Here is a 14,137-nt window from a genome sequence, read left to right on the forward strand (position 1 = left end):
GTACGCATATTTGCAGTGGAAGTGGAGATTTGTGCCGTTGATCCAATTTCTTTAACAGCAAAATCAATAAATTAACATTACTATGCCAAGATATTGTATGAATGTGTATCATAAGATTAATCCACTTTTATCCTTACTAAATGATAAAGCATATGCACAATCGTTTAGAGTTAATAAGTTCCTTCAAAATAAAGGTCTCGCAATTATGCCAGTGCACTGGGCGAGTGTAAGAGCAGTTTACGAACATAGCTCCAGTGGGCGTTCGAATAATGAAGCAGTTGCATAGATGCGCTGTAAATCCTATAAATATGTGAGAGCCTCCAAACCAAGTAATTTTAGAGATTCGCGAATCTGCGATACTCGAAATGAATTTGTGATTGTTTGCTGTTTCCCATCATCCCCAGTTTACGAATCACATGACTCTAGGCGGAAATATCATACCGATCACATAATTACAAAACACTTCTTCCTTAAAGTCAGTTTCTGGTTTTCTAAATAGTTAACTATTAAAACCGACACAGAAGCATGATTTTAGATGGTTCACTGATCTGTGGATTTATTTTAAGCTTCCAAACGCAAATGTTTCGCGTTAGTATGTTATCCAGCATTTGTTTTTCTCTGTGATCAGTTGCACCTTGTAAAGTCTAATTCTGGTCATATTAACAAGTAGCACGATGGCCGATAGTGTTGGGTTTTTGGGCGGAAGAATTCCCACAGAAGTCGAAATTATGTCCAAGCACTTGAAGGATTTGGACAAAGAGTTATTTAGAAAAATCCTTAAAGGTAAGTTAGCTAGCTAGCTGGCTGTTAGCTAACTAACAATAAAATCCACAACAAACCCACGTTCGATGTGCACGTTCAATACCATATTTACATGTACTATTTTGTTGTTTTATATGGTAGTATTATTATTGATAATATTAGCAATCATTTTAGGTTTTTCAAGAAAAGTACTTGTTTGATATTTCAATTTCAATTTACAGTTGTAGTGAACGCAATTGAGGGAAAGGACTGCGGTGGGGCCATGGCAGACATCGCACAGAACAGTCCTCTTTCAGAAGAAATGTTAAGCCACATTGTTTCAGGCATGTATGAACTTCTTAAAGAAGCTTTGCGGCTCCCGACATCTTCATTAAAACAAGAGGTACGTTTAGTTATAGAAGCCAGATTAAATATATGTCTTCTACTGTATATCTGTTTCCACAGTTTAAGATTTTTAATAGATTTTTAATAGGTAAGCATAAGGAAGATGTCTCTCTTATACTCCATTTAAATTAACCTTAGCCTAACAAATTTTAAATAGCGCCATGCCTAAAAATCCCCAACTCAATGGTTAATACACTGCTTAAGAAATGTAAAACTCAAAAAAGCTGTAAATGGGATTTTCTTAGAGCTGTAATATCACAATCTATTTTTCTGTTTTGTTGACTATACATTTAATAAAGTTATTTTTACAGTATTTTTAGTAAATATTTATTGGTAATACAATGATAGAAAAACAATGCCAAAGATGTGTCAGATGAATTCTGTAGTAAAAGTTCATCATTGCAGAGCGCAGTTATGTTTCAGCATAACAGCATGTCTCAGTGCCAAGGAAACACCTTGAATTAAATGTCACCATTTAAATTCTTCAGGTTTTCAAAGAGGATCTCCGTGGGCTCAGGTAAAATGGTCTAGGATTATTCAGATTAATTTGAACAAAATTTAACCAAATGTCTGTTGAAGTAAATTTGAATTTGTGTGATCTCTCTCTCTCTCTCTCTCTCTCTCTCTCTCTCTCTCTCTCTCTCTCTCTCTCTCTCTCTCTCTCTCTCTCTATATATATATATATATAAAAAACCACATACATACACATGTATATGTGTGTGTATTTGTGTATAATCTATGATGACCTATTGATTTATTACTTTTTGTCATGTTCAGAATTTCTGAGGAGTTCATTGCAGACTTTGCCAGTGTAGTCTTTGGAAATAGGTATGTATAAAAGTAGTAGGGTGGCCAGTAATTGCTATATTTTCAGGCTATACAAATTGTAATATTTGTTAAGCAGTTAAGATATATTTTAGGAGCTACACAGGGATCAGTTCCTCATTTTTCTTACTTGCTGGCCTCTGTATTTAAACTGCACATATTATAAAGTATCCAAGTTTGTGCATCTTAAGTCCATATTCTGTTTCCTTTCCTAGAAGATCAACACTAGATAATGTTGTCAAACAGCAGGGCCCAAGAATACCCAGTTTAGAGGAATTCAGATGGAGGGTGGATGTTGCCATTTCAACAAGGTACAATACTCATGTGCTTAAACAATTCTCTAGTCATATACTGAGAAGGCTATCTCATTTTCATAACAAGTGTAAGTTTTTGTGAGGTGTTAAGAAATATGCTTAGTTTTTTATCTACAAGGAATTAATCACCTCAAAACTTAATTTGAGGAAATAAATTCTCTTTTATTGTGGACTTGACTTGCGTAAAAATACACCACCAATTAATGGCATATTTCAGTCAGAAAAGGTTCACACCATGGCAGCTTTCACTGTACAGTATAGGTATTGTTAAGCCTACTTATTGATTTCAGTGTAGTGAGTAAAGTATTGATCATTTACAAATAATTTTTGTGTCTCAGCTCTTTAGCCCGAGCTTTGCAGCCCTCCATTCTTATGCAGTTGAAACTTTCTGATGGGAATGTACATCGCTTTGAGGTAAATTAAGATGATATAACTTATTGGTATTAAAATTCCTCCATGGTCATCTACAAACACATCTTTGGAAGAAACCTTTTGCTGTCACATAAGATTTTTTTCCTCCATGCCATCCCAGCTCCAGGCCTTTTTTTGTTGAATTATTTCAAATGGACATTTATATGCTTTTTATTTATGTAGCTAGCCAAATATGTGAAGGGTGATGTTCAATCGAAGGTGCCATTTTGGGCACAACATCAAAATCTAGTACTAATATGGTATCTTAAAGACCCTAAATGGAACAATACATAGACCTTTGTGTGTACAAGGTGTTAAGGTTTTACAGAATTTAACAAAATGCTTATTATTTAGTGTGTTTTAGATTGGTTCAATAAAATCAGTTTATTAATCTTTTTTGTTATTAATTTTAATCTTACTCTTATTGTACTCACATATAATTTTAACACCACAAACTCATTGGTTGAGTAAATAAAATTAACATATGTAAAGTATGAGTAAGAGAACTAAATGTCACTCCGTTAAAAGTCCTGCATCTAGAATGTGCAACACAGTATTAATACAATTAATGTTTATTTATTATTTAATATAGTGTTAAGTGCAAGTTAGATTTGATAGTGATTCATGATGTTCTTACATAGTGTGTACTGACGCTTATGTCTTAAGATCTTCTAGGATGTTTTCTTCCCTGTATCTAAGATACCTGCTGTTAAAGTTATTATTAAATAATAAAAGCAACTTTTAAAATATTATTAATATTATTAAAAGTAACTACTAACTGTTGTCTCTCAGTACGTCTCTTGATCAGTGTGCTCTTGTCATAACATGAGAGATGGAAGCAAGTTAAGCCATTACAGATATCTTCAATGAGAAACAGTTGTAGCATGCATTTTGAGGTCTGTGGTAAAGATAAATTTTGAAAACAGTTCAGTTGAACCGCATAGATTAAGGGAAAACCTCTGACATTAGACAACAAAGCAATAAAAGGTCTGATAGCTTCAGAGTTACTGATACCATAAGGCAATGGAGCCCAACTGCCTCTGGTACAGAAAGATTTGCCTCATAGGCCCATCTCTCTTTTACAAATGTAACTCTAATATTCAGATGAACAGGTATTTTACATGAAACTAAATTATTCAGGGCTAAAGATTTCCATTTAAAGGCTTAGGAACCCCTAATTCACACTTAGGAACCCCTTGATTCACAAGCTGCAATTGTTGATCTGATTGTATCAAGTCAAAAATATCTAACATCCATTAATAAGTATTTATTTTCCTATTTACAGGTTCCTGTGTCCAAATTTCAGGAGATACGATACAATGTTGCACTTATTCTAAAAGAGATGAATGACTTGGAGAAGCGAAGCATTCTGAAGATCCAAGACTGAGAAATTGGCCTACTTAAGTTGCTAACCTATCATGCTGAGAATATTTTTTATGTTTAGTAAGAAATGTGTAGTTGGAGACACAGCAGTTTATGTAATTAAACCATTGTCACTAATGGAATTATACCTGGCCTAAATGTCTGGTTTTTATGGAAAGGCTTTAGACCAAGTACATACACCGTATAAAGTATTACCTCGGCCCTGATACTGTGGTTGTTGAAGCACGTTATATTTCTTATAGTGGTTAATTAAATTCATGCTTACTAAGGGAAATAAGCTAAATGTAATTAAGAACATTGCCTGTTCTTTAGTAAGTTCACCTGGCTGCATTGCAGACATGGCCTGATTTCACACTTACAAAAGCTATGAGGAAGGTTGTTAGTCTCATTACAAAACACTGCAAACTAGGATTGAGCTCATATGCTTGGCGACCTATATATCGACTAGTCCTTCAAAGTCTTTAACTGTAGGATGCAGAATAAGGAGCAAAGGGACAAAAAATAACCATAATTTGTGAATAGTATTTAGGGATGGAAATGGTTTTGTGAAAGACTTATATATATATATACACAAAATTAGTTTGTATCAGATCGTTAATATTTGTGCTTTGCCTACATAATTCCTTGAGCATCATGTGAGGTGACCGAAATAATACCTAGACCAGACACTGTTACAACTGAATTGTTTTGTAACAGTTTAAGTAACCCATCCAATAGGAGTGGCTGGCTTTGGTCACATGATGACTTTTATGTAACACTTTTTTTCTACTCGTATCAGTAATGCTGAGCTATATAGTTATTTGGAAGTCTTGAGTTGAGGGGAAAAAAGGAAGGGAGAGAGAAGATGAAGTGTTTTGATGGCCGCCTTATCACTTACAAAAATGGAAAAATATTTTAGTTCTCTAAATACACGTGCCGTCATCATGGGAACTGAAAATATGGATAGCATGTTGGAGATCTCAGCAGAGGCTATCCAGTCTAAAAACTTTGAGCTTTCTAAGGGCATATATGAATACCAGATATTACGCTTCAGTGACCCGGTTATTCAGCAAGAGTTACTGGTCAAACGAGCTGATGCACTGGCTTTTGATGGTAAGTTGAGTGAAGCATTTGAAACATACCAGAAAGCCTCGGAATTCTACCGTCTTCGACCTGTCCAACTGGAGAATCTTATTCAGTGTCTCTCCGGACGTTTACGGAGGATAGAGCGGCTTGACAGCCAAAACAACCATTATGTGGTGGCTGTAACTGAACGGAGCGGATATGATACGTTTGCTTGTGGGATATGTTTTGGATTCCTCTATGAACCTGTTACATTGCTTTGTGGACATTGTTTTTGTAAAAAGTGCCTGGAGAGCGAGAGAAAGACTGTTTGCTGTAAAGGCTGCAAAGACCATTCAAAAGTCACAGAACCGCACAATTACAGAGTTAATGTCGTTCTTAGCAACCTGTTAGCAAAGTGGTTTCCATCTCAACTGAACGCAGTCAAGCTGAGACGAGAAGGGAATGGACTATATGCAGAGAAGAGACTGGAAGATGCCTTAGGAAAATATAATGAAGCAATACATATAGGTATGTTGGGATTTCACATGATAGAAATAATTGGATAAGAAACAGGATTATGTAAATGTGTTATTGTAAATACATCCAAATTTTACATAACTTTCCGTTCTGTAAAGAACGGATATCACGCAATAGCTTATCAATAACACGCTGAACAGTCGTGGTTGAGCGTCATCGTGATTTCAGCTTTCAAAATAAATGATGACGACTGCTCTCAATTACGTAGCCTATTTCGGCTAGTCTTGTCGCAGATAGGGAAACGGGGCGTGGAAGTTGAATAGATGTAATCTAGGCTACGAGACCGACCATTGCATAAGCGTACACCGCTCAGTTGTATAACAACAAGGGGGGGGGGGGTGATGTAGGTCAAGGGTTAGAATATATAAAATAAGGTCACTAACATAATCACTGCCATGTATATATTTAAATGTTATGACTACACTAGCACCCCCCTGGTGTAGGCTTATCATACCCACAGAATGGTTGTTTTTTTTTCAAAGTGAAATGTACTGTAGAAATGTGGTGCATTAGATGACACCGTTTTTGTCAGCTGCTGTATAAATTCGGAGTTCTGTGGAGGAGAAAGCATATAGCCTATTAGAAAGGAAAAGGGGAAATTTCTTTCAGTGTTCATACACCTAGTGTCAATCAATTATTTTCAATTATTCAATTTTTTTTCTCACTCTCCCCATAGCTCCGAAGGACCATGTGCTGTACGCCAACCGTTCTCAGATCAATTCCAGTCTGAAGAAATTTGAGGATGCACTCAGCGATGCTGATATGGCTTGCAAATTGAAACCACTTTGGGCAAAGGTCAGACAATAACCTTTTTTTTGAAGGTTGTGTGTAATGTACACTAAGTGGCTCTGCTGTGATGATTCAGATTGTCCAAGTGATACCATAATTTGGAACAAAAGTAGCTCCATAAAAATAGCTGACCAAAGGCTAAATGCCATAATATCTTATAAGATGCTTGTTGAGTTCAGGCTTCTCTCTAGCATGATATCTCAACATTTTCACAATGAATCATCTTTCGTACTTAAGATAAATGTATACTTTATTTATAATTTCAGTGTAATTTTTGGTTAGATTTGATTTGAAAGTGGGTTACAGCACTATTTGATCTAACTTACATATGATTTAAAATAGGTTATAGCTATTTTAGAAGTATGTTTGCTGTTACTGTTTTAGTGTTATGTATATTTTTTTCATCCATTAATTAAATCCATTAATGTGAAACTATTTTTTTATTTTGAACTAAGATACCAAAAACCGATAAAATGATAGATGTAACAAAACTGTTATATAATTTATATATATATATATATATATATATATATATATATATATATATATATAATGTGCCCAGGCTACTAGTTCTGAATAAGATATAAGAGGTTATAGCTATCAAATCTACTTGTGTGCACTAATAATTTTCTGGGTTTTTTTTCTGGGTTTTTTTCGTATTATTATTATTTCATTAATAATTTTCTGCATACCACACTGGTTTTTATTTTTGTTGTTGATTATCCCCTAAATTGAATGCCACAAAGATAGTTTATTAAGGATGTATCATTGCTTTGTTTTTTGTTTGTTTGGAACATTTATCTTGTGTATTAATTGGGCTGTTTTGCATGTGAATTAGATTAGAGTTTGTTGTGCAAAAGCTACATTGCTAAAGTTATTGTTAACATGTCATATAGGGACATATAAGGAAAGCGCAGGTCCTCACTGCAATGGGGAAACGAAAGGAGGCTTTAACAGAGTACCTGCTGTCCATCACTTTGGATCATGAAAGTGAACTAGCCAAAACCGAGGCTCAAAAGGTGAGCACAAATGTTTTGTTGTATTATGGTAATTTAGTTATGATCAAAATGATTCAACTCTTATCTGTAGAGTGAGCAGAGTTTTGGCTTGAATGTCAAGGATGCACAAAGACAAGGGCCTGTTTCCTTGTTTTAACTATGCACTCTTCTTTGTAGCTGCTAAGCGATCTCCTTATCCCAGTCAGGAATTGTTTGCGAAAGAAAATCCTTGACTGTACAACCTTGCAGTCTTCAAGGACAAGGCTGCTCTCTTCCAGCCTAATCCCTCATGGTCCCATAATGTTACAAAGATCATACAAGGTGGGGAGAAGCTGTAGACAAGCCTAACTATAAGTTAAAAATTGTGTGTATGTAATTGAACACAAAATAGCATAGAAATAAACACTGGTTTGCTGAAATCTAAAAGTAGGACCTAGTAAAAAAAGATTATAACCTTAAAAAATTGTGATCTCTAAGTTTTGGGTGAAAGTAAATATAATCCTGTAATAAATATTTTGTGTTTGTTTGTTTGTTTGTTTTCCCCCAGGACTATAAAATCTACATCAACAACATTGTGGCTCAGAGTGGCAGTTCAAGGGCCTTTTCAAGTACTGAGGATTGTAGCAAGTACAGATTTGATACAGAAGAACCTGCCAGTGTCACTGGGCAAGGCCTCTTATGCAAGCGCAAACTCAGTGCCGAGGACGATGGCAAAACAACTACAGGTGATGGTGCATACAAGCGCTATAAACTAGGTGAGAAATGCTCAAAACAGATTTTATGAAAATCTCTTACATGAGAAGAGCTTGCACTTGTCACATAAGATTACCTTCAAAGAAAATTCTAATTTTAGATAGATAACTTCAGCAAGATTGTGCACCATTATGAGTAGAACCATCTAAAACTAAAATATGTTTAGCTTTCATCAGAAAGCCTACGGAAAATGGCTTGTTTTCTGAGGTGCTGGTCTTCTCATTGAGTAATCCAGATCTGACATGGCTGATTATTATCAAATTAAATCTAATCAAATTTATTTATATAGCACTTTTTACAACAGATGTTGTCACAAAGCAGCAGAGAAGTAGTTGGTTGGGGTAGAGCTGTGGTGGGCTACAGTAGGGGACATCAGGGGTTGGTGGGAGTAGCCATGGCAGCTGAGATGTGTTGAAGCTCAGTACATCATGACATCAGTTGTAAGGTGTACATGGGCAGAAAGAGAGAAAAGATTAATAAGCATGTCCAGGTATGAGGGTATGTAAATTAGGGAATTCTAATGTGCAAAGTATTATTACATATTGTTTTGTCAGGAGATGAGCAGAAAAAAGTGGACACAGGACGATGCCGCATGATCACTGACCTGATTGACCCAGGTGATCTGGAGTGTTCACTTTGCATAAGGTATATGCAAATATTCACTTTGCAAATATCTATATATAAGCTGGAAGTTATTTAAAATATGTGTTTGAGTATGTATTGAAAGTATAATTTAGGATGATATCATGTTCCTTTCTTTATGTAGACTCTTCTATGAGCCAGTGACCACTCCGTGTGGGCATACATTCTGTCTGAAGTGTCTAGAGCGATGTCTGGACCACAATCCTTCATGCCCTCTTTGTAAGGAAGACCTTTCAGAAGTAGGTAGCAAGTTTTATTACAGAATATGATTGAATGTGAATGATAATAAAATAAAATAAGAAAGTGGTCTTAAATTATGTCGGTCTTACATTATATAAAAAAGGTTTTGTTGTAGATTTTGTAAATTCACAGAGAGGCCATCTATTACTATATTTAACCAATGTACCTTTTCTTCTACAGTACTTGGCACAAAGGCAATACTGTAAGACTATACTGATGGAGGACATCATAAGCAAGTACTTGCCAGCAGAGCTTACAGACAGACAGAAGGTTTACGAAGAGGAAATTGCAGAACTATCCAAGTAAGGATCCAAATTACTGCTAGGTGATTTGATGCTGTACTTCTGCTGCACTAGTGTATGCTTGATTTTCTTTTAATTGACAGCAAAAAAGCAGGATCAACAAACATATGGTTAATGTCAGCCCTTCAAAATTACATTAAAGATATATACACAGATATATAATAATATATTTATTGGTATTCAGAAATAAAACCTATAATTTACATATGGACAAGACATAGTCTAGACTTTTAATCAATAAACATGAAATGTACTTTTTGAAAATAATAGCAGCAGAGCAATTGCTTTGAAAAAATAATTGAATTGTTTTTTACATCAAACACAGTCTGTCCGTCTCTCTCTCTTTTACAGCTTAAACAAGAACGTGCCTATATTTGTTTGCACCATGGCCTTCCCCACCGTCCCTTGCCCCCTACACATCTTCGAACCATGCTATCGGCTCATGATCCGCAGGTGCATGGAAACGGGTACAAAACAGTTTGGAATGTGCCTCAGCGACCCTGCTAAAGGGTAAACAAGGGGGGGCCAATAAGAAGCCAAAAAGATTAGACTAGTTTACATCAGACATTTGAATATGAAGTATTCATTCTGAAATATGATGGCCCTTGGCAACTGCAGAATGGTAACTGTGTCTTTTAGGTTTGCTGATTATGGCTGCATGCTCGAGATTCGAAACGTGGAGCTCTTCGCTGATGGCTGCTCTGTTGTGGACACCATTGGGAGAAGGAGATTCAGAGTAATCCAGCATAGCCAGAGAGATGGCTATAACACTGCAGACATTGAGTACTTGGAGGATATTAAGGTAAGGATTTTCACTCACTTTGTATATTTATTGTTTCTGTAATATTTGGCTTTTGACTAAAATGTTTTGATTTGATTTGTTGTCGTTTGGATTGGATTAATGGATTAATCGGTAACAGTAAAAAATTATGGTTTTGTTTCTGTCTTGTATTAAATGTTGTTTCTTTCTTTGCATTACAGGTAGCAGGGGATGCTGAAACAGAGCTGCGGATGCTCCATGATGTGGTGTATGACCAGGCACTAGACTGGGTCAACTCCCTCCAGGCCGAGCAGAAGCAGCGGATAGAATCCCACTTTGGTCCCATGCCAGAGAAGGACTTGGAGCCCCAGGTATCACCTTATACTTACTTACACTTATGGAGATTTAAAGCCTGTTAGTATCTTAATAAAACATATTTATGATTTCATAATTTCCATACATAATAGTATTTACTTTTCAGATTTATGCCATTATTGTGATACTTTCCTTAATTGTTCCGCAAATAATCTGATCTTTATATAAGAAGGTACATTTAGTACATTGGTGACCAACATTGAAAAACCCCTGGGAAGGATTTTAATCAAACTTAGCTGTTTGTTGCATGCTAATGATTCAGTAATATCTGATTTACATCAGGAAAAATGTGTACCATATAGTGACAGAACATTGCCATGTTCATGTTATAGGAGGATAGTATGGTTTGGTGTTCACAGCTGGACTGTTGTGTCTTGGACAGGGATCTCCCAATGGGCCATCATGGTGCTGGTGGCTGCTGGCAGTGCTTCCACTTGAAGGCCGAGCTCAGCTATCCTTTTTGGCACTCACATCTCTCAAAGACAGGCTGACTGGCATACGCCGAGTGCTTGTCCTAATGTCACGCAGTCATTCTACGTAATTTCCCCCTGCTTACCAATATGGCCTTTCACCCCTTTACTGCTCCCTCTTTACCATATTATATTAACCCTTCTCTATAGATACAAAGAGCTTCTTGACAAAATTGGGTTTAGTTAAATGGGAATAACAGCTGAAGACTTTGCCTGGCTTCCGCAACTTGCTGATCCTATGCATAGGAATGACGGGTGCATTACTGGACACATGCATTTCTTTCATTCATTTTCATTATTATTTTGTATTTTATTATTACTTTTATTTATAAATGTGTGTGAATTTGGTGCACAGTTTACAATAAGGGAAAGGGTATGTTGTGGACCCTTATACTAATATTTACAAATGTACACATTCAATTAATTATTTATTATATTGTTGATACAAATGCTCATTTTGACAAGAGATGAGAAGATCTGCAAATTAGCTTATCTCACAGTAAAGGAATAATTGATTTTATGCATAACCAAATGACTTGTGAATTTTATGAAGAACCACCCAGAAATAAACAGCCAAACAACATTTTGGCTATTGAGATGTACTTGATAGCATTCATAATAAGGCTTTGCAGATGTTAATTCAATATTAAAGATTATAAAGATTTACTATATCTACTTGTAGGCAATTCATTTCAGAATGCTGCAATAGTCATGGTTCTATAGCAATAACATAATACCCTAGCAAAATGGCAATGATGTGTGCAGATGTAAAGCTCTCATTTGAGTGAACCATAAAGTTTCTATTGCTTTCTAGAATTCAGAATTTGTTTGCTGGGGTTAAGCAATTTAAACTTTTAAAACTTCAAATCATTATTTTGTTATTTGTCAAAACAAATGAACTGTTTTCTCTTTTTAAAAAAGCATACAAGAAGTATTGGGCACTACAAGTACTATAAGTATTGACATCTTACATTTAAAGGAAACTGTAAGCTAAATTCTCTTAAAAACTGAGCTTTGTTGTTGTTGTTTTATATGAATCTGCACTTAATTTATTTCTCTTTCCCTTGGGTCCCTATTCCTGAATGCTAACATGAGAAATGAATATATAGTGCCTTAACACAGATTTCTTCCATGATGCCAATGAAGTAGAAAACAGAGGGAAAAGAATATCCAAAGCATATTGTAGTTAAATGTAGCTTATTCTTTGTTTGATTGTATGCAGATTGCATGGCCAACTTCAAAGTTTACTTTCAAAATTTGTAGACATAACATTGGTTTTGTGGGTAGAAATGATTAATAATTGTAGGCTAAGCCGCAAGTGTATTTTATTGCAGGACTAGGATCAATCCATGCAACACATGTGATGTAATGTTTTAAATTTCCCTTCCATCATTATATATATGTGTGTGTGTGTGTGTGTGTGTGTGTGTGTGTGTGTGTGTGTGTGTGTGTGTGTGTGTGTGTGTATTGGGAACATTGTAAAGGGATTGGGAATTATTGTAAAGATGAGGTTTTTTTTTTTTAACACTAAATTAGCTACTGGTTGTTATTTCTCAAGGTCCATAAGTTCTGTTGTGATCCTTGCACTAATACTTGGAGTTGACCTACCTCTGATAAGGACTAGTACTTCTTTTGCTAAGGCATTTGGCTATACATTGTTAAGTTACTATGGAGTCTTATTTCAGTTGCTGTATGACACTATTTGCCTCTAAATGTATATCTTTGTTTACAAAACTGAATGTGTTACAGGCTTCATGTGTACTGTGTTTTGACATACTTTTCCGTCAATGCATAATTACATTAAATAAATGGAATCAGAAAAAAAATAATATAAGGACAATCTTTGAATTTTAAGCGATTCTTCTCTTCCAAGTGGGTGGCCAAAAAACTGACAGAGGACAAACACATGACAAGAGGAACAAGCAAAGCTTATGCAAACCTCTAGAAAATAGGTCACTGACCTACATATTGTGACTTTTTTAGAGGTTTATGGAGATAAAATTGCACCACAGCAACACCTCCAACAGATTAGATCCAAAGAGACTAGATGGGTCTAATTCGCTTGATCTGTGTCAAGGGGGAGGGGTCAGTGGGATATGTTTAATAAGGCTTATATAATGGGGCCACTTTCATTCAGGGGTTGTTTTAAATCTCTGAAATGGATTTAAGCATTTTGCTGGCTACATTTAATCCATAGTGCAATTGATCAGGTAAACAAATGTTATGACACAGCAAAATTGTATCCCTTTGGCAAATTTGTCTTGCAAAAGAAAAGAGAGAAGTTTTATTCATGTTTTTTTGTCATAACTCAGGTGTGTTATATGTATGTACTTGGACCTCATTCTAAAATAGCCTTGCTGCTGCAGAGGGAAAAGGTAACGGTATGATCCGAAATTGATATCAGGAGCCTTGGTGGAATTTCAGTTTCTTCCTTTAATTGGATCATTCATCAAAGCTTTGGGGCCAAAGCTTCACTTGTTCAGAAGCCCATGTTTTTTACTTCTTGCCAAGTTGGGTTTGCAACTGAAAGAATGTCACTTGGAGGACGAGTGCTGTGGGAACCAGGAGTTTGCTCGTAACCCTCACAGCCCTCCATTTCAAAAATCATGTTACGTGGACAAAAGTAGGTCAGAGTGATGCATTGTGGGAGGTCTTACATAACTCACCTAGAAAGGAGGCATCTGGAATGTTAAGTGTCTAGCAAGTTTATTGTTAAGAATTGATGGTGTGTACTAGCAATCCAAGGTAATGAGCCCATGCATATTACGTGTTAAGAAATATCACCATAAAATCAATGTGCAAGTAAATGTCTCTTAGTCTGCAAAGCAGTACTTGAGAATATATGTAATTTGTATACACAATTTAATTGTGAACAAGATATGATATTTAACAAAATTAGGATGACTTAAGAAGCAAATGAATACAGACTGATTATGAATCAGAGATCATATAAGGCTGTGCCTCATGAGTCCCGTGTAACTTTCTACTGTGACATCATGCTGTTCATGGCCCACTGCTGTGCTTGTATATACTACCAGTCTGTCAGTGCATCTGTACCCTCACCAGCCTGCAAAAACACAGCCACACTTTTTAATTTGAATCCTAAATACCAAAGGCAAATCAGAGGTGTGTTCAGGCCATCACAAAA

General features: G+C 35.8%; 2 protein-coding genes across 4 annotated transcripts; both read left to right on the forward strand.

Moving 5' to 3' along the window:
• The first annotated feature begins 420 nt into the window (after positions 1-420).
• On the forward strand, positions 421-4,206 carry commd5 (COMM domain containing 5). Of its 2 annotated transcripts, none has more exons than XM_027030485.2 (7): positions 421-783; positions 984-1,144; positions 1,635-1,663; positions 1,924-1,974; positions 2,187-2,282; positions 2,624-2,699; positions 3,982-4,206. In XM_027030485.2, exons 1-7 carry the CDS (start codon positions 675-677, stop codon positions 4,081-4,083), a joined length of 624 nt encoding a protein of 207 aa, XP_026886286.2. In that variant the 5' UTR covers positions 421-674; the 3' UTR covers positions 4,084-4,206. The 2 variants fall into 2 exon arrangements, with proteins under 2 accessions (XP_026886286.2, XP_026886287.2); XM_027030486.2 differs by having other exon boundaries at positions 2,190-2,282.
• Positions 4,207-4,873: 667 nt separating this feature from the next.
• Positions 4,874-11,660, forward strand: LOC113590376 (LON peptidase N-terminal domain and RING finger protein 3-like). Of its 2 annotated transcripts, none has more exons than XM_027030489.2 (12): positions 4,874-5,651; positions 6,337-6,455; positions 7,346-7,468; positions 7,625-7,768; positions 7,995-8,202; positions 8,755-8,845; positions 8,967-9,081; positions 9,263-9,384; positions 9,736-9,894; positions 10,024-10,186; positions 10,366-10,515; positions 10,902-11,660. In XM_027030489.2, exons 1-12 carry the CDS (start codon positions 4,937-4,939, stop codon positions 11,058-11,060), a joined length of 2,268 nt encoding a protein of 755 aa, XP_026886290.2. In that variant the 5' UTR covers positions 4,874-4,936; the 3' UTR covers positions 11,061-11,660. The 2 variants fall into 2 exon arrangements, with proteins under 2 accessions (XP_026886290.2, XP_026886291.2); XM_027030490.2 differs by having other exon boundaries at positions 9,736-9,837.
• The last annotated feature ends 2,477 nt before the right edge of the window (positions 11,661-14,137 follow it).

Source organism: Electrophorus electricus, chromosome 12 (genome assembly GCF_013358815.1).
Source record: "Electrophorus electricus isolate fEleEle1 chromosome 12, fEleEle1.pri, whole genome shotgun sequence".
Taxonomy (NCBI): Eukaryota; Metazoa; Chordata; class Actinopteri; order Gymnotiformes; family Gymnotidae; genus Electrophorus; species Electrophorus electricus.

Excerpts from the sequence above, each read along its gene's own strand:
- commd5 (XM_027030485.2), top strand. The coding sequence starts at position 675 with ATGGCCGATAGTGTTGGGTTTTTGGGCGGAAGAATTCCCACAGAAGTC. Across the intron at positions 1,145-1,634 it reads CATCTTCATTAAAACAAGAG|GTTTTCAAAGAGGATCTCCG; the intron begins GTACGTTTAGTT and ends TAAATTCTTCAG. Across the intron at positions 1,975-2,186 it reads AGTGTAGTCTTTGGAAATAG|AAGATCAACACTAGATAATG; the intron begins GTATGTATAAAA and ends TTCCTTTCCTAG.
- LOC113590376 (XM_027030489.2), top strand. The coding sequence starts at position 4,937 with ATGGCCGCCTTATCACTTACAAAAATGGAAAAATATTTTAGTTCTCTA. Across the intron at positions 5,652-6,336 it reads TAATGAAGCAATACATATAG|CTCCGAAGGACCATGTGCTG; the intron begins GTATGTTGGGAT and ends CTCTCCCCATAG. Across the intron at positions 9,082-9,262 it reads GTAAGGAAGACCTTTCAGAA|TACTTGGCACAAAGGCAATA; the intron begins GTAGGTAGCAAG and ends TTTCTTCTACAG.